At 35.5% G+C, this 21,000-nt stretch overlaps 1 protein-coding gene and 1 non-coding gene across 2 annotated transcripts; both read right to left on the bottom strand.

Annotated features, from left to right (window-relative positions):
- Window positions 1–697: 697 nt before the first annotated feature.
- LOC141722460 (small nucleolar RNA R71) lies at window positions 698–804 on the bottom strand. Its single transcript, XR_012575478.1, has one exon. It is a non-coding gene; the product is annotated as a small nucleolar RNA R71 (small nucleolar RNA).
- Window positions 805–5,507: 4,703 nt separating this feature from the next.
- Window positions 5,508–14,069, bottom strand: LOC141719441 (pyruvate kinase 1, cytosolic-like). Its single transcript, XM_074521816.1, has 8 exons — window positions 14,040–14,069; window positions 13,569–13,946; window positions 7,848–7,992; window positions 7,487–7,575; window positions 6,997–7,092; window positions 6,780–6,847; window positions 6,548–6,647; window positions 5,508–5,660 (listed from the first exon to the last, which is right to left on the bottom strand). Exons 1-8 carry the CDS (start codon window positions 14,067–14,069, stop codon window positions 5,508–5,510), a joined length of 1,059 nt encoding a protein of 352 aa, XP_074377917.1.
- Between the last annotated feature and the right edge of the window lie 6,931 nt (window positions 14,070–21,000).

Consider the following 21,000-nt stretch of genomic DNA (forward strand, 5'->3'; position numbering starts at 1 on the left):
TATTCTGATTGAATCCTTGTAATAAATGATACCTTGACGAGATCTCTGTCACTTGATTAAATCCACGATCTTGATTTATATCACTGAGGCATGATCAAATTCTTGAACTTCTTCCAGTGAATCTTCAAGTCTGCAGATGAACAATGTTTCTTTATTCTTTGACAGATGTTACATTGTGAGATCTCTCTGATGATAGATCCACTATTTACTTATTACATTCTTATTTGAGTTGAGTTAAATACTCGAATAAACGAGTGGGCTATGACATATGCCTTTCATGTGTGTTTCAGGTACTCTAGTTTTTATTGCAATGGGAGAACTAGCAGCAACAAAAGCGTTGATGGATTATTCTCAACCAAAGATCAAAGACATTCAATCTAGCATTGTCAGGCCTGCTATCACAACTAATACCTTTGAGATCAAGCCTGGCATAATTTAGATGGTACAGAATTCAGTATAGTTTGGGGGTGCTCCAACGGAAGATCCCAACATGCATACTAGAGATTTCATCGAGATCTGTGACATTTTCAAGTTCAACAATATTTCTAAAGATACTATAAAGCTGAGGCTTTTTCCATTCTCTCTGAGGGATAAAGCTAAGTGCTGGTTGCATTCTCTACCAGCAGGTTCTATCACTACTTGGGAAGATCTTGCTCAGAAGTTTCTTACTAAATTCTTCCCTATGGCAAAGACAGTTGCAATCAGGAATGCTCTTACTCAATTTGCGCAGAAATCAGGAGAATCTTTGTGTGAGCCTTGGGAGTGCTACAAGAAGATGCTGAGAAAGTGTCCTCAGCATGGCATGCCTGATTGGATGATCAACAATTGTCTTCACGATACCTTGCACCATTGGCAATCTATCATTCAACAAGTGTTTGTGTGACTTGGGAGCAAGCATCAATCTGATGCCCTTGTCAGTTCTCAAGAAACTTGGACTACCTGATCCAAAACCTGTGAACATGTCTTTGTAGTTGGCTGATCGTTCCATCACTTATCCGCGAGGAGTAGTTGAGGATATCTTGGTTAAGGTGGATAAGCTCATCTTCCCTGCTGATTTCATCATTCTAGACTTTGAGGAGGATAAGAAGATTCCCATTATCTTAGGAAGACCATTCTTGGCTATAGGCCGAACTATGATCGATATGCAAAAATGAGAGCTTACGATGAAGGTTCAAGATCAGAAGGTCACTTTTAGTGTGTTCAAGGCAATACAGTTACCCACAGATAAAGAGCAATGCTTTAAAGTAGAGTGGGTCAACTCTGTCGTGAATTCGGAGCTTGAGTAATTGCCAAAGTCAGATACCTTAGAGAGATCCTTAATAAGGGAATCAGTTATTGAAGATGAAGAAGGAGCAGAGCAACTGCAGGTTTTGAATGCACCTCTGTGGAAGAGGAAGTTGGATATGCCATTCGATTCTATTGGGTTAGCAGAGCTGAAAATTTCTCAGGAGCGTCTCGAACCATCGATTGAAAAAGCTCCCACACTTGAGCTCAACCCACTGCCAGATCACTCGAGTTATGCATTCTTAGGTGCACCCTCTGACAAGGGGTTAGAATATATCTATGATAATCTAAAGGGTGACCGGCCGGTTCCTCCCGTACGTACAGATGGTCCCTCTCGTGCACCACAGATAGTTGATAGGTTTGGTCTTGGTGATGAGCAGTATAGAAGGTTGATTCGACGTATTGAGTCCATGCATGACATCCACCGAAATTTTGCTGAAGATTTGACATACACTCTCGATCCTGTTTTCCGAGACACTGGTGTCGAGGTTGATTAGCCACCTGATCCTCCACCCGGGGAGGGTGATCCTCCCGCTAACAAGGTATGCCTGAAATCCTTATTATTACCTTCAATGAGGACATTAAAAATTTTAAGTTTGGGGGTGATAATGTAAGGATTATTTTGTGTATGTCCATATAGATTCATATAGATTCATGTTGCATGTTTAGTTGTATTTCATTCATATTTTTGCATGATTATTCATATAGGACATTTTTTCGTGTTTTTATGTGAGTTCATTTAGTTGCATGTGCATGCAAATAACATGATCCCTTAGGTTGAGCTATTGTTATCTGATAAGTTGATGTTAATTTGAGTGTGGTGATAACGAATAGAAGGTTGTTTAAGTCCTAATGAATTAATTTGCATGCCAGAATTTTTTTTATTTTCACAAGTCTTATAGGTTTGCTTTTGAGCTATATCATGATTATACTTGTTTATTTATTGAGATTTAATCACTTGTTTATATCTAGAAGTTGTGGTATTCTCGTAATGACGTAGGAACACTGAAATTTAAATTGGAGAAAAACTTGGATTTCATTGCTAGTTGTGAATAAGGCTAGGCGTCAAATGGCTAGTAAAGCCGACTCATATTTTTATGAGTAGTCTAGGGTTGAATGAGATGGAGTGAAACGCACTCATTCAGAAATCGTTGAAAAAAAAGAAAAAAAAGAAAGAAAAAAAATGTGTTTATGCATAATTTGATCAAGGGTGAGCTCTTTAATACTCGAGTTATTAAGTTCTTAGGGGACTTTGTGCCTAGTGACCTAAGGCTTTTCATAGTCTGGGATTCGCTAACCTAACGCTCGCTACATGGGTATCATTGTATAAGTCTTTTGGGACCTCATTCATTGCACGATCAAATAAGCATTTTTATTATGTGTTATGTGTTCAATAATAGCATGAATCCTTGTATAACTCTAATAAAATGAAGGTGTTGTGAGTCATTATGCGTTTAACGTCTATTCTAGTTATAAACTTGTGATTATTTTGATGATAGATAAGTTATGCTTATTGATCTAGTATCGAGAGTATTTCTATTAAGCATTCCACACACACATGTTTCTAGTTTGTGAGTTGATTTGTGAGATTTATCCGAACTTTGTTTAGAGTTATTGCATTCTTAGAGGCATTGACTTATTCATTTGATTATGGTTGTTCTGAGGGGACCGATTACATTGTCATTTAGTTGCATTCACGTAGTTGTATTCATGCATAAGGTTTATTTTATAGATTTGAGTCTGTTTATGCGTGAGGACAAACATCGATTCAAGTTTGGGGGTGTGATAAGTGGATTTTATATCTACTTGGAACGCTTTATTTCAGGCTTAAGTTGGTGTTTTGGACTCAAGTTACTGGTATTTTTGATGTGTTTTTGTGTTATTACATTGCAAGCAGTAGTTGAAGGAAGAAAGAAGTTTTTTATTGAAATATGTTGAAAAGAGGTCAGAATTGGAAGCCTAGGCCATTCTCAAGTTGAATAGAATCTCTTTAGCTTCGCGTGGGCAGTTGAATCGCCTAATTTTGACAAGCAGAACTCAAGATACAGCCAAAAAAGAATCAGCAGAAAAATCCAGAAATCCTGCGCGGCCGCCCCCCAAAACCAGCGCGGCCACGCCGACTTTCTGCCAAAAAAACAGCACGCCCGCGCTGATTTGAGCATGGCTGCCCCGCCCTTTTTGCCCCGGAATCCTGATTTTTAGTAGAATTTGATGATTTTGAGGGTCCAGGTCCACTAGGGGCTTATATATACCAATTAAAAGATGTTTTTAACAACAAGGAGACAAATGAGAGCCATACGAAGACCTAGAAGAGCACAAGATGACTAAGTTGAAGAAGACTTTTGTATTCTTCAATATAGTTGATACTTGGATGCTTGTTTTCGATTTATCTTTGAACCCTAGTACTCTTATATTGTTTATTATCATGTTTTCATTGGAACCCATGATGACAATGAGTTCGGTTATGAACTAAGCGTTATCGTGGGTTTCTAACAGATTTACCTATGGATTTCTATAGTTAATTATTTTGATATCTTGGTGTGTGGTGATTGATTGATATCTTAGTATTGGTTGTGCTTATTCGTCTTATGTGCATAGCTAACATATAAGATAGCGTGTTAATCTCTATTGAAGCGACAATGAATATAGAGATTTAGAATTTCTCATGCTAGCATAGGTTCATGTATAATTGTTATGCATGATTCATAGATAATTTTAACCATTTTACTTGTCCTATGTAATCACCATAGATAACTTATGCATTAAACCTTTATGTTATCAAATTCTATAGACATATAGGGTCTCAACATAATTGGTGTCTATTCAGCTTCTATCTCTTTTTTGGATGTCTGGTAGTAGGGTATTCGTACAATGAAAGTTGGCGTTTACTAGTTTCGTGTTATCTGATTGGTTGTCATCGACATTGCATGCTAAGGTTAAGAACAGTGATTTTGAATGAAGTATTTAATGAAGTTAGAATCCCATGTTTATTCTGATATAATTAATTCAACTTTAATTCTCTTAGTTAATGCTATTTAGTATAATCTCTTAGTTAAATCAACACTCAATTTATTACTTGTCTTAGCATTGAACGATAACCATACATTATTTCATAGGTGTATAATCTAAAATTAACCTAAACCAGTCCCTGTGGGAACGAACACTACAAGAAAAAAGCTAATAGACATCGGTTTTTGGCCGATGTCTTTGTGTTCTTTGACCGATGTCTTAGTCGCCGATGTCTATTCTAGACATCGGCCAGAAATCGATGTCTGTACTAACATAAACATCAGTTTTATAGTAATTTTCTGATGTCTGAGATCCTATTTTTTATAAAATGTGTTAAACTATATTATTTTTATATGATAATTACATCAAGTATAAGCCATTGAACAATTGCTAACGCAACAAAAAAAGGTTTAGACATCAGTTTTTAAATCAGTTTTGATGTCTAAGAATACCTTAAACATCGCCTAAAAACGATGTCTTTAAGCTGTTAGACATCGGTTTTTTTTTAAAAAAACTGATGTCCAAAGAAATATTAGACATCGGTTTTGGGCGATGTCTACTGACTTAAAGACATCATTTTTTAAAAAACAAAACTGATGTGTTATTGCATCTTAGACATCACTTTTAGGCGATGTCTTTTTCTATATAGACATCAGTTTTATTTACAAAAAAGCGATATTGATTAAGATGTTAAACATCGGTTTTGGACGATGTCTATGTGTATAAATACATCGATTTTATTATTTTAAAACTGATTTATATGTATTGTTTATACATCATTTTTTCCTGATGTCTATACCTGTTTTCAACATCATCTTTTTATTTATATTCAACCTTAACTGGAATGTTCAGATTACACATTCAAGGAAGATGTCTGCTAATCAATAAAAGTATCAAATTATATATAATGTGCAATATTTTGAATATCATATCAATATTTATGTTACATTTAGTATCTTGAAGACCCAAAAGCCCTGGCCTGAATACGAAAATTCCCGCTTCAAAGAGGAAAACATTGTTGCCTTGGTAAAGCCAAATAAACAAACGAAACATCAATGTAAGGAAAAGTTTCCCAGATCATACTATATGAAGGTAGTGGTAATTGGCATGGCTGGCTATACCAAAGTTCTCAACACCTTTCTTATATGCTGCCGAAAGTTACATTTTCAAAATTGGTCGGTATAGTAATCTTAAGCAAGGTTAATACAAACATATTAGTCTTCAAGCTCGATAATCTTGACCATAGATGTATCCCCCACTTTTTGGCAGACCACAACCCTATTATGGGATTTTATGACTCCAGCGGACTTCCCATGATCAAGTGCGACCTTCAGTACATACTCATTTGTTGCACCAGTCGATTCAGCCTGAAAGGAGACGCTATATTATTAATTCTGTTTCCCAACAATGGTTATAATACTTCTATTTTCCTTGAGATTTCTAACCACATACTTATAGTTGAATGTAGAACAAAACATAACATAATATTGGTAAGAAGCTCAGTCAAACTAAGTACTGCACTAAGGCCTTGATAAATTAGATATTAACCCCACTAATGGTAGATAAAGGCATATTAATGCATTAAACCAGATATAACACAAGTACACTAGTAAGCCAACAGAACATGAGAGAAGGAGGTACAGAACTAATTAAAGTAGCAAGACTAGATTTAAAAGTTGACAAATTAAAGTGGCATGACTAGATTTTAAAGCTGCAATACCCGTGTTGGAATCTTTCAGTGATTTTTTTGGTGTAGCTTATATAAGCTAATAAGTAGTATCCATTCTCATTAAAATTCGGGATGAGCGAGAATCGAACTCACAACCTCACAACCTGGGGTGACTATACCATTGCAATCAAAAGCTTCCCATGATTGAATGCAATATAATTGTATTAAACTCTAATCATATTGGAAAGATGGCCAAGAAATAAACAATATGCGAATTTTAGAAAGATTAGCAAACACTTTACCTTTATAATTTACACAAGTTAAGAATCAAATCCATTCCAAAAGGCATAAAATGCAAATTCAAATAGCTCTATCGCAATTCTCAGATTGGTCCTTAGTCAATTTAATTTACACACCATTTGTAAAAACAAGACCCACTAATTTCAATGATAAAATTTACATACGATACTTGAGAGATGATTCTAATTTTTATAAAACTTTCAAGTTCAATTTCATTAGATATATGAAAAGTGCAAAAATCTAAAACTGGCAAGGAGCAGATATAGACTTGAGCAAGGAGCCTACCTCAAATGCACCACTAAAACTCCACCGCAATTGATTTGTCTTGAGCCTTGGGATAACGACTGACAAATTGGGTATTGTTGGACGATATTTTGCGATTAATCTGTGCATGCAAATGTAATAATCTTATATTCGGTTGTAAACTGACCATCATATTCTGTGCATGCAAATGCAATATTCTTATTTTGCAATCTATTAACAAATACATGTTCATACTGGAAAACCCATCAAATACCTTGCACCCCGGCCAGATGAAGTTAAACAAATGATAACAGATGCCTTCACTTTGATGGCGGCCCGTACCTATACCAATAAATAAGCAACCTTTAAATTATTCTTTCTACTTGCAACTATTTCATCAATAGCACTTGATTCTTAATCATCATTGTAGCAACATTTGTTGCAGCATAAAATATATATACTACTAAAATCACTTTTCTTAGAGAATTTACCACTGACGAAGCAATGGATTCCAAATGTGTCATTGGTTCTCCAACATATTTGACAGTCTTCTTCAAATACATGTCTTGATTGAAGACCTTCTCTGCCTGTTGTACCAAAGAAGTGATCAACAACAAACCATCCCATCCAGATGTTAGTAACAGAGATAACTTACATTAATTCTTAAAAATAGATATCTATCAAGTAAGAAGATATTTAGCATTCTTACATCCAGCTGTATAAAACAAAAAAAACTCTACTTTATGAACCAACAACATACAGGTCCAAAAATCAGGACTATTTTTAAACTGATGAAAGTGATCATGTATGTAATACTAAAACATTAGCATTTAAACAGTTTATCAAAATGAATAATGTGAATATTTGACACAACAAAGGGATAGTACTTGTTCATTGTAAGAGTTACGAGATTTAAGATGACAACTAAGTTAACTCAGATATGTGAGTTGCAGTAGATTATCTTGATCGACCTAAACATACCTCGGCATAAATTTTTCCAACAATTGAGATTGTCTCAACAGGATACAACCCACGTAGGGTTTCAACACCAAGAAGAATTGCATCACTTCCTGAAAAATTATAAAAAAAAAATTTCAATTTTTTTTAACTCTTTGAGACTAAAATGACTATAAATAACATACTAAAATAGTAGTTAAACTATTATGGATATAAATAATAAACCTAATATATAAACCCTACAAAACAAAGGATAACCATAAGACACCACATGATACAAACTAAGAATCCGATAAATAAATAGTTTATACAACCAAGACAGTATTAGAAAAATCAGTAACCATCCGATATATAACCCCTGAAGGAAGCAGAAAGAATGAGTTACCATATAACACAACATTAGCAACATCAGTTGCTTCTGCACGAGTTGACCTTAGATTGCCAGTCATGCTATCAACAACACGGGTTACAGTAGCTGGCTTTCCAGCCATGTTACACTTATAAACAGCAGCTTTCTGAAAAAGAAATACCTGCAAAATTTCACACGAACTTCACCCAATTAGAATTTACATGAGTCAATAAAAAATGTCGCATGTTCTGTTCATATGGATCTCAGATTGTAAAAACTGCCAGCCAACTCCCCCATATGCAGCAGTCAACAGACCAAGGAAAAGACTTGATACTCCTAGATAGAGTGGTGATAAATACCAAAAAGTCTACTTGCCAAACCGAGAATTGCATTATCAAGGACCATTTTTTTTCTTGGACTGGTTTGAATATGCTCAAATCAGTTCACAGATGAATTAACTCAATATGATCAAACCTTGTAAATTATAGACTTTAAGAAAATTAACTCAAAATATAAGATTATAACAAAATGAATACTAGCATTAACAAGATTATATTTTAACGTAAGAAATTTGATAATCATTTATAATGAATTAGGATAACAATTGACAAAATTGTTATCAATATTTTTGTACCACTATCCTAATTTATTGCTAACAGAACAACACTGAAAAACAGAGAGATACAATTAAAATACAATTATCCTATAAGTAATTACAGATGTCAAAACAGAGAGATACAATTAAGCACAATTAAAATTAAACAAATGTAAAATCAAAACCAAAATTTACAAGCAACAAGATAATTACAGAGCAACATCAACCTAGTATAAATTAGGGTTTCAATTTAAAAAACCCCCAATTTTCAAATCTAGGGTTTCAATTTAAAAAACACACAATTTTCAAATCCAGGGTTTTCAAAATTCTAAATTAATGGTTAACATGCAGGTTAATTCAAGTTTATAAAATTAAAAAGGAGGAGAAATAAACCTAATTTGAGTGCAAATGTGAGAGTACAAAGAGTGAGCGCAGTTGCTTTGGTTGAGTAGATTGCAGCAGCGGCGAGAGATCGGAGAGAGTACGACCGAGACCATGGCAAAACAACGGCGAGACTCCGGTGAGAGTTTGAGAGCGAGAGAGAGAGAGACAGTTTGTGTGTTTTAGAGAGAGGTTGAGACAGATGAGAGAGAGATGGTGAGTGAGAGAGAGTGAGAGAGAGGGAGAGAGAGTTTGGGTGGGAGAGAACCGGTGACGGGAGAGAGGGTTTGAGAGAGATTGACGAGGGAGAGAGAGTTTGAGAGAGAGAGAGAGCAATTTTTAGTTTTTAGTTTAGATTTTTTTAATTAATTTGTCTGAAGAGAGGGATAGTGAATTCGTTAAGGGGGGAAAATTGGCTAAGGAGGGAAAGAAAAGGGGCTTTGCTGTGTTCATTTTTTTTCAAAATATGGACATCGGTTCTAAATAAAGCGATGTCTATTAACAACATAGACATCGCATTTTCGTGGGATGATGTCTATAACAGTTTAGACATCGGTGGCACATTCGACCGATGTCTAACATATGATGTCTATTCACCTTTTTCTTGTAGTGGAATCTAATTTATATCTTATACTACTTGTGGACGTGTATACTTGCGTGTAATTTTAACGCATGTTTTTACCCTAACAGTAATGTATATGAAGACATGGAGATTTAATATCAAGGAAGGGTAATCTCACATGGAGGCCATCCAAGGAACTAATACAAGGAAGAGACAACTCAAGAAAGAAGACATGTAATTTGTATTTATTTTTCACCTTAGATTGACCTAGATCTTTGTCATTAGCTTGATGAAGATCACATAGGATGAAGACATAACTAACCACATTTACTTTATTGCACTTTACATGTATATGCTCATATGATGAATGTATGTGTAGAGTAGTTTAATGATGCATGCTTAATTAGATTAAGGATGTATGTATTAAATATGACACCCATGCCATGCTTGCTAAACAAGATAAAATCTGTAACGATTCAATATTTTAAAATAAGAAATTGATTATGAGATTCTCGTGTTTATGAAACACAGAATAAAATACTAATCTTCTTTATTTCCGATATGGGGCAACTTTGTCAAAAGCGAGTTCATTGAACTTGTAAGGTTGTGGGTTTTAAGCGAGACTGTTTTGACTCCCTCATTACCTGAAAATCAAACCATTGATGAATATTGATTTGAAGTATATTATTCAAAGAAAAATTGGGAATCTCTTTATGATGGGATCATGATCATTATAAAATTAACAAAACCCTAAAGTTAATATTAAGTTGACCAGATGCCTTCCAGTGAGTCCAATGTGTTAACCCCTAGATCGATAAGGAGTGGGTTCGCCAAAGCGAAGTACTCACATCTATCGTGGGAGATGTGTTGTAGTATATTGATACTTTTTGACTATTGGGTTTGACTTAACTAAGTTACCACAATAGGATTGTGAACTTAGAGGCATAGAGTTTGGCGAGATTTATTATATAAATATGAACAAATATTGTTCCACCAAGTTATCAAAGAGTTATATAATTGATATAGTCGACAAATGTTGTCTACCTAAATAATCATGTTTTAGGAGAAAAGCCAAAGCTGACCTAACACATGGTGAAATATGGATCTTGGATCACTAGAAAGGATATATAAGATATTATTTCCGAATTAATAGTTAGGGCTATTAATTTGATAAAAATAGTGAGAGATACATATTGTGAATATATATGAATAATCACTTGAACATAATTTAATGATCATCTATAGACTAATTCATTTTATGCATTTTAATATTATAGATATCAAATGACAATAACACAAATAACTTCTCTATGTAATAGTCCTTGAGAAGGACAAGTTGACATGAAATAATTTCCTCAACTAACGTGGGAACTTGAGGATTGTCCTCAGGTTCAAGGATGTCACTCAAACCCCTCACTTATTTCTTCTAGCTGAGAATGAAATATGTGCTGAACAAAATGCTCACCAGAAGCAAATTAATTATGCAACTGATATTTCATGTCTCATGCTTGTAATTTTAAGTGCTGAGCTTTAGAAACAACAAGAGCATAGTGATGCTTATGATGTAATTGAGCACCTTCAAAGGATGTTTGAAGGATAGGCTCATCAGAAAGATATGACAATAATAAGGCACTATACTTTTGCATTAATCGGAGAATGATATCCGTTTGGACCACATGTTCTAAAGATGATAGGTATAAGTATCTTGATATTTTGGGTTTCAAGAATGGTTTAGAGACTCAGCTTGATTTGATCAAACAATCTTTGAACAACTTCTATTCTCAGTTTGTTAAGAACAAAAGGAATGAGATAGACAAAACACTCATTGAGTTGTTAGGCATGTTTAGAACCGCTAAAAATAACATGGTAAAGGCATGAACTACGTCCATATTGATGGTGTACACATGAAATGCAAATGGGAAAGGAAAGTGGACATGCAAGGTGAAGATTTGATTTTATTCGGTGCAAAACCAAAGTCCAATCCCAAAGGGCTTCAAAAGCCTGATAGTGGTATTGCTAGAGGAGATGATTGTCACTTCTGTGGAAATAACTAGATGTTCGGAAGTTAAATTGTCGAGCTTGTTTGGAAGATCTAAAGAAGAAGACCAACAATGGTCAAGCTTCAGGTATCGAGTTAGAATTGGAGCAAAAGTTGTTGCTCTAGTTGAAGGAACTCGACACCTATTTTTTCCCATAAGGCGAGATTGAGAACTTGATAAATTGTTATTACGTGCTTGCCTTTAGCGGATACATTATATCAATTTCTTGTCAATATAAGAAAGGTTTTCATTTTAATTAAATAAACAATAGTTGTTTATTCTATTTTAATGATAAGGCTTACAATGTTGCACAATTAGTTAACAATTTATATGTTCTAAGATGACTCAAATCAAACATTACCTCTAACATTATCGTTAAGCCATATTAATGAAAAACATATTTCTGAGTTACATATAGATGGATACTTGGATAAGTTTGATTTTGATCATACATAAGATGCAAACTTTGTCTTATTAGAAAAATGACTAAAGCTATGAATTCAAAGTTAGAGCTGCAGATTCCATAAAAAGCAAAAGGATTTCTCTAGGCTTGGTAGAAGAGGACGCGTCTCCACCACCCTCACCACTTCAAACTCAACCTCATCAATCTCCTCAAGACAAATAGCAGGATGCGCCTCCATTCTAGGACGTGTCCTATCTTTATATGGAATATTCATGAATAATTATGGGTGCAGGTCCCTTTAAGCCTTGCAATTTATAATTTTATGACTTAGCTTTTTCTATGGATATTTTGGATGATAATATTCTCAAGGCTTTATACCTTGTATTATTTTCATGTATGTTTTCTTTTATTCTATTTTCTTCATGTTTATCATGCTCCTGCATTCAAATATGCCATAGAATTATCATAATTTTACTTTACATGTCATATGTTGGCGCGTCTTCAACTCAAGACGCTTTACCTTTTTCATAAGATTACCTCTAGAATATTTCTCCCAATGAGGGCACGTCTTTCCTTAGAGTTACATCCAACACTTCCCCTCATAACATTGCTTGTTTTCCTTGTATATAAGTCAACTTATGCCATCTTCTTAACACTATAAGTTAAGTGTTGTATTAGGAGGGTGTGTCCTCCTTTCAGGGGGTATATTCCTCTATTTTACTCATTATATTTAATCATAATTTGATACAAGTGTATTACGAGGATGCGTCATTTTGTATGGACGCGTCTAACATATTCTTGGAGTATTTGAGCCAACAAATTCAGAACTTATTTTGCAGTGGGCGCGTCTATCTTTCAGGACACGTCATCATTCTTTACAAATAAGCTATCATTTTTTAAGTAAAACCTGTAACTCTTCTACGCGTCTTCATTTGAGGACACACCGTAATGCATTTTCTAAACATTTTGTCTAGCTGTTGTAGTTACAGTTGTTTGAAATTCTCCACCACATATAATGCCTAGATGAAAGCAATCAAGATCCAACAAATAATAACTATTAAGAAGTGAGAAAATTTTCAAAGTCTTTATTAATAATGCGCTCCAGTGTCAAAAGTGCACCGGTCCCCTAGCTACTATGCTCTGTGGGAACTTATTCAAAAATGTGATCCTTCAACTAGTTCTAAGGTAGAATAGTACATGCACTACCCCTAGGCTAGGAGGAATTTTATTGCTTCTAGTCTACTATTCGGGCACAACCCTACTCAAATTAACTGTAAATATAAATAATAATACAGTAAGGGACCGCAGTCGCGCCTTACTGATAATACTTTCGAAGATGTTCCGTATTTCATGCTCGTGGAACAAGCTTTCCTTCCAAGTCTTCAAGATGATAGGTTCCTTTCCACAATATTTCTTTGATCTTGTATGGTCCTTTCTAATTAGCTCCAAACACTCCATGCTGAGGATTCTTTGTGTTTGGTATCACTTTCCTGAGCACTAGAACTCCCACTTTCAGCTATTTTCCCTTCACTTTCTTGTTGTAGTACCTCAATGCGCATTCATGTACGCTGCAATCCTTAACTGAGAGTTCTCCCTTGCTTCTTCCATGAGATTCAAGTGAAGCCTTTGATTAACCTCAGCATCTCCTTCTGCATAAGATCCCTACGGAGCGATCCCGAACTAACTTCTATGGGAACCATAGACTCATATCCGTAAGTGAGCATAAAAGGAGATTCTCCTATGGTGGACCTCGGAGTCCTGTTATAAGACATAGGACCTTTGGGAGCTCTTTAGGCCAATTTCCTTTATATTCCTCTAGCTTGGACTTGAGAGTGTATTTTATGATCTTGTTGACTGCTTCAGTTTGTCCATTACTCTGCGGGTGATACACTGCCACAAATTCCTTCTTAATTTTCAAATCCTCACATAACTGCTGCAACTCCTTGCTATCAAACTGCTTCCCGTTGTCAAAGACAAAATTGTAAGGGATCCCAAATCTACACACAATAGAGTTAAATACAAAGTCTTTGATTTTTTTAGCAGGGATGGTCGCTATTGGCATGGGCTTGGCCCACTTAGTGAAGTAACCAACTGCAACAACCGTATACTTGACCTCTTCTTTAGCTTTCGGCAGTTCCCCAATAAAATCGATCCCCTACATGGCAAACGGCCATGGACTCATCATAGATGTCAAGAGCATTACATGCATAGATGAATAATTTGCAAAGCGTTGACATCGGTCACATACTCTAACAAAGTTTGTAGCATCTTCTTTCATTGTCGGCCAATAATAACCTTGGCCTAAAAACTTCATAGCCAATGTTAGTCCCTAACAATGCAACAAGAATTACAGAAGGGGGGTTAAATGAAATTCTTAAACCTTTTTCACGAATTATAAAATGTTCTAACTTAATAATATATAAGTGTTTGATTTGCAAAGTGCGGAATAAGAAGTTAGTAAAATCAAAACACAAGTAATTAAAAACAAAAGTCTTTAAAAACTTTCTGGTGGATTTGAATGTATCCACCAGAGATATATATTATATCAGAGAACTCTGTGTAGCAAGATTTGCTCACAGCTGCTTACAAATATGAACAACTAAGTTTACAGAGAAATGCTAAGAATACAACTTACAAATGTTTCTCTGAGAATTTTCTTGCTTAGTGTTCTTGTTATTCTATTTGCTACTTCTTGGATTATATATCACCAAGATTACAAAGTAATAAGACAAGATAATAAAACAAAACCTATCAAGTCTAATACTATGTTGCTTCATTACTCTATTCCAGCATCTTTGAATATCTTCATAATAGCATGGAAATGGAAATGTTTCTTTGTTCTCTAAAACCCAGTTGAATAGGCTTCCACATTCCTTTTGTATACACTCGACGCATGTGACTGTGTTTTTACTGTCAACTGATGTTTGAATTGATTATCCGTCGGGTACATGATCATCCGTCGGGTTACCTTGTTGATCATCCGTCGAGTGGCATTGTTGTTTATCCGTCGGGTAGCTATCTGGCACTTGACTTCATTTCATTTATGCAGAATTACAAGACATCATCTATATACAATTAATCAACCTATTCTGCATATCTAATTAAAGTCAACATGACTTGAGTGCTACTACAGAAACTAAACAAGGTGTATGCAGAAATGTGCTACAGACTCATTATTACACAAGCTAGTCACTCGATGGATAATTAATTATCATCCGTCGTAACTATATTGAGTCATCCGTTGGGACTATATTCCTTATCCATCGAGTGCTACATTTTTCACTAAGTAAAATCTAATAAGGTGTTTTGTTAATGAAATCATCAAGTTCACAACATATACACAACAATCTCCCCCAATTTATGTCTACTGGAATTGTAGCCATAAATTAAGAGAAACTTGATGATAACAAAACACCCTAAAAATACAACTTTAAAAGTAAGTAGATAAAACTTTAAAGTGCTTCAAATAACAAAATGCACAAAGATTAGCTCACAGTCATTTTCAAGGTGCTCCTCTAGCCCGAGCAGATTAATCTAATTCCTTGAAGGTCTGGATCTCTTTCCAAGCTTTCTGTTGTTTTCTTCTATCTGATTTTGGAGCTGTCTATGGAATTCCAGTTCATCAGATTCTAAAAGATTTAGCTTTTCTTGCATCTCCAAAAGAGTCTCATTGCTAGAGATGCTCAATTGGTCTTCTAATCTGAAAAATCTTCCAACTCCTTTGTCATCCATGAACTCCATCAGCTAGTAGGGCCTTAGATGCACTTTACTTCCTGTGTAAGGAATAGTTAGAGTCTTTGGGAGTGCATCTTTAGCTCTAATACTCTTCAGTTCTTCAATCTTCTATAGAACCAGTCTTCTTGCAGTTACATTGAAATGAAAGTTCTTCTTGAAAGATGAATAAACTTTTATCAGCACAGATTGGCTTTCTTGAAGGATCCTGTAAAGTGGCCATTGAATCTCCTTTCCTCCCTTGTACTTGAAAATTAACCTTTCAGGTAGATTCCTGTAGGCATCAATTCCTCTAACTTCTTCCAGTTTATCTAGATAGAGGTTTAGGTCAGAGAATTCCTTGATGTCACATAAGTACAAGTAATCTCCCTTGTTGACTTTGGATTGAGCTTTGACTAGAGATTTGGATTTGAGATGTAACAGCTTCATTTTCTTGACTGCTCTTGACTTTGTTCTCTTTGGCTTGTTAAGGATTGGCAAATTGAAGTCAGGAATTGGTAGACTTTCCCAGTCTATTGGTTCATCCTTAGGCACAAGAGGTTCGCCATGAATGTTCCTATAAGGATCCACCACCTTAATGTCTTCAAATACCACTGAGGGTTTTGATGCTTGAGTTGTAGTTGGAATGGATTCTTTAGGAAACTGATCCTCCAATTCCTTACTAACAAAGTTCAATTTCCTTTTGGTTCTTTTGGCCAATTCCTTGTATCTTTGAGATTTCTTCTGTTGTGGTTCAACTTGCTTATTTGGATCTTATGATTCAGTGATTTCAAATGGCTGAGCAGGAATTTATTGTGTTGGTTTCACAGCTTGTAGCTTGGCCAAGATAGCAGCTTGCTCTTTCTTTTGTTTAGCCTTTTTAGCATCTAGAGCAACTTGCTTCTTTTCTTGCTTCAATCTTGCCTTTTCTTCTCTCTTTGCTTCAGCAAATTGAGGATGTATAGCCACCACACAAATCTCTTTACCATTCCTGAAAACTTTAGAAATTCTCCTTTTTAAAGCTGAATCAACTGGATCCTTGTAAAAGGTAATGGATCTTGACAACAGTTTCTTCTCATCAGGCTTTGGTGTCTCATACAGTGTATCCAAAGGGTTCTTTAGTGATGATTTTGGATAGTTCACCCTTGCCTTCAAAAGTACTTCAGCCTTTGGAGACTTGATGCAGGATGGCTGTCCTCTATCCAGATAGTTCAAGCTCATTTCATTCACAGAGATTTTCCTGACTTGAGAGTGATGAATGGCTGACTTTTCTGGCTTCTTTGCTAGCCCAAACTTTTTCTAAATATCCTCATTAATCTTCTCCCAGTTGATTGGAATCAACTGCTCTTTTTCAGCTGCTCTTAGATTGGCTGCTGCGTCATTTATCAGATCAATGCTATCCGTGGCTGGTGACTTGGTGAAAGTAATTGAAGGCACAATTACTTTGCTAACTTCAATGTTGAGCACTTTTTGCTCCCCCTCACTCCTAGAATTCTCTTTTTCCCCCTTTTTGTTATCATCAAGTTGAGTAGAGGAGGTCTGTGCATCCACCAGTTTCTGAAGCAGGTCTGTCTGTTGAGCTTGGTGTAGATGAATTGCTGTAAGAGATGCTTCCATTGCTGACATTCTTGTATCTAAGGCATCTATCTTTGTGGCAAGATCAGAATTTTTCCTGAGATGTCTCTTGATGTCAAGCATTGTGGCTTCTGGAAGTTTAGAGTCCATTTTGTCAGAAATGGCCTTTTTCATCTCATCAATATCACCTTTGATAGTGTTGACATCTCGAGCATGTTGAAAACCTTGAATTTGTTGTAGTTGCAGAGAAGCAAGATGTGCTTAAAGGAGCTTTTTAGTATTGGCATTTGTGGTGGTTTGAAGAACAGAATTTGTCTGATTGATGAGTTGGATCAGGGTTGTCTTGAAGTAGTTTTCATCACAATACTTTGAAAATGCCCAAGATGGCATGCCTGATCTTGAACTAGAGCCTACTTCTCCCCTATGTCCAATGGCTCTTTGTTAGATATATTTGTGATGCCATGACTAATATGATTTATGTTTAGTTTTCAGATCTTACTTAACAGGACAAATCAGGACTTAACTGGAAATCAGTACTTATATTGAAGTCAGGACTTAAGATATCAGAACTTAAGTTGTCAGAACTTAAGTTATCAGGAGATATTTATCAGGAGATAATATCAGGACTTAAGGAGACGTTCAGATAAGGAAGGCGGCTGATTGAAAGGAAAGAAGATCGAGACTGAAACAATGAGAGATATGCATGGAGAAGAATTATATGAAGAATAGAATACTTGGAAGAAAAGATAACTAGTTGATATATATATTAGGAAGTAAAATTATATTCGATATCAATTAGAAGATTATCTTGTAACTATATAGTATATAAACACAGACATAGGGTTTACACTATATGTGTTATCTTAATTGAGATTATTATTCATTGTAACCCTAGCAGCTCTCGTGATAATTTGTTCATCACTGAAAGAGAACAGTTCTTTGTAACATAGTTTATTGTGTTGAATAAAATCTGTGTTTTGTTACTTGGGTTCTTATATTCGATTTGATTGCAGTAAACACTATATTCAAGCCCCTTCTACAGTGTGTGTGACCTAACAAGTGGTATCAGAGCAATCTGTTAACATACATACAGTAAAGATCCAAAAAAAATCATGTCTGAAGAAGCACAAACTCCAACCAAGCCCACCAAAACTGAAGAAAATCCAAAGACTCAAATCCATAATCGATATGAGACTATCGGGGTTCCCGTACTGAAACCTTCCGAGTATCCCATATGGAAGGTGAGGATGTCTAAGTTTCTGGAAGCTACAGATCTAGAATACCTTGACAGAATTAATGAAGGACCACATAAGCCAACCAAGCTCTCTGTTATAGTTGCAGATCAGCCAGCACAGACTGTACCAAAGGAGAAAAGTGAATATACAGCTGAAGATATCTCATCTATTGCAAAGGATGCAAAGGTAAGACATTTGCTGTACAGTGCCATTGATAATGTCATGTCAAACAGGGTAATTAACTGCAAGACTACAAAGGAGATATGGGATGCCTTGGAGACAAGATGCCACAGAACTGATTCAATTAAGAAGAACAGGAGGACTATACTCACTCAAGAGTATGAGCAATTTGACTCAAAACCTGATGAGTCATTAACTGGATTATATGACAGATTTGTCAAACTCTTGAATGATCTGTCACTAGTGGATAAGGAATATGATCTTGAAGATACTAATCTTAAATTCCTTTTAGCTCTTCCTGAAAGTTGGGATTTGAAGGCAACTACTATAAGAGACAACTATGCTCTTGATGAAACAACTCTTGATGAAATTTATAGTATGCTCAAAACTCATGAACTTGAGATGGATCAAAGAAGCAAGAGGCATGGGAGAAAATCTAGAACAGTTGCTCTTAAGGCTGAGGAGGAATCCCCTAAAATGGCTGTCTCAAAGAAAGGCAAAGGAAAGGCTCTCGTCATAAAGTCTGATACTGAGTCATCAAGTCCTGATAGTGATGAGGATTCAGAAACTGAAAGTCTATCTAAGATGGACCCTGATGAAGAGATGATGAAGCTGTGTGCTCTTATGGTGAAAGGAATCACAAAGATTGCATATAGGAAATTCAGAAGGGGAAAGAAGTTTTCCAGGAAAGGTGCAAGTTCTGATAAGAAAGGTTTCAGAAAATCTGAAGGCAAAGGAGGAAAGTCTGACAGAGGAGATTACTCAAATGTCAAATGCTATAACTGTGGTGAGAAAGGCCACATATCTCCTGATTACGAGAAAGTGAAGAGTGACAAAAGCAAGGCTCTTATCACAAAGAAGAAAAGCTGGACAGACACTTCAGATTCTGAAAGTGAGGTGAACTATGCCTTGATGGAAAATGCTGATAGCAGTTCTGATGCTGCTAAGTTAAAGGTACCTCAAACAACTTATGCTTTTCATACTGATGATATTACTGAGTTGAGAAGATATCTTAAAACCATGTTCATTAGTTATAGAGATCAAACTTTAACATGTGAAAGATTAACTTCTGAAAATCTTGCTTATAAAAAGAGGAATGATTATTTAGAAAAAGAGTTAGTTATGTTCCATCAAACTCAGAAAGATAGAGATGATGCCTTATATGTTAAAGATGAAGTGCTTAAAATGAATGAATCTCTAAAAACTGAGTTAGAAAAGGAAAGAGAGATTATCAGGACTTGGACTAACTCTGGCAGAACAACTCAGAATTTGTTAAGTAGTGGAAATTGGAAAGAGGGCTTAGGTTATGGAGATGATAAGAATAATAAAGGAACTGTAGAAATTGAGCCTATAGTTGTTAAACAAAAGTCAAAGGTAAATCCTATTAAGTTTGTAGCTGTAAAATCTGATATTGATAAATCAAAAGTTAAAGAGATATTAACTTCTGACAAACCAAAACCGGATAAGCCAACTGAAGTTAATATAGGCTTAATGACAAAGAAGCAGCTTAAGCATAAGCTTAAAGATGTTAAAAATGTAAACAAGGTAAAGCCACCTAGGAAAAATAGGAATGGAAAGGTAGGTGTGAATAAAAGCAATGATTATAAGCCTGTTCCTAATGCTCCAAGAAAGAAATCTTATAACTGTGGAAATTCTAACCATCTGGCTTCTTTTTGCAGGAAGAATAAGAACATAAACTCCTTACCTTCAAAATCAGGAGTTAAGAGTCAGTCTGTTAGATATAGGCCACAAAATCCTTGTTTTCATTATGGTAGTTTATGGCATTCCATTTATACTTGTAAGGAATATCATAGTTTGTACTATGATTATTATCAAATAAAACCTTCTTTAAAGAAAGTTCGCATTATTCCTTCTAGTGTAAGTTCTGATGCAAAGTCTGATATTGTAATTTCTGATAAGAAAACTGTTAACATAAACTATGATGCTAAATCCGCTGCAAATGTTAACAAACTTAATAAGGCCAAAGGATCCAAGCAAGTCTGGGTCCTTAAAACTAATCATTAGTGGTCTTTGTGATTGCAGGGCAACAGGAAAAACATCCTAGTTCTGGACAGTGGATGTTCAGGACTTATGACTGGAAATAAAGCCCTGCTATCAGACTTTGTGGAGAAAGCTGGCCCAGGTGTTTCTTATGGAGATGGCAACATGGGAAAAACTCTGGGATATGGCAATATCAATCTTGGGAATGTCATCATTGAAAAAGTAGCTCTACAGTCAGGACTTAAACACAATTTGCGGAGTGTTAGTCAAATCTGTGACAGAGGTTTTCATGTGGATTTCTTTGAAGAACACTATGAAGTTGTAAGCAACTCTACAGTCAAAGTTGTTCTAAAAGGATACAGTCATGGTAACATTTATGAAGCCAAGCTTTCAACAAGTTCTGATGGTTCTGCAATCTGTCTGCTAAGTAGAGCATCAATTGAAGAAAGCTGGGATTGGCACAAGAAACTCTCTCATTTAAATTTCAGCAATATAAATGAACTAGTC

The sequence above is a fragment of the Apium graveolens genome, chromosome 4, assembly GCF_009905375.1.
Source record: "Apium graveolens cultivar Ventura chromosome 4, ASM990537v1, whole genome shotgun sequence".
Lineage (NCBI taxonomy): Eukaryota > Viridiplantae > Streptophyta > Magnoliopsida > Apiales > Apiaceae > Apium > Apium graveolens.

Excerpts from the sequence above, each read along its gene's own strand:
- LOC141719441 (XM_074521816.1), bottom strand. The coding sequence starts at position 14,069 with ATGAAAGAAGATGCTACAAACTTTGTTAGA. Across the intron at positions 13,947-14,039 it reads ATGCTACAAACTTTGTTAGA|GGGATCGATTTTATTGGGGA; the intron begins GTATGTGACCGA and ends TTTGCCATGTAG. Across the intron at positions 7,576-7,847 it reads TGCTAATGTTGTGTTATATG|GAAGTGATGCAATTCTTCTT; the intron begins GTAACTCATTCT and ends ATAATTTTTCAG.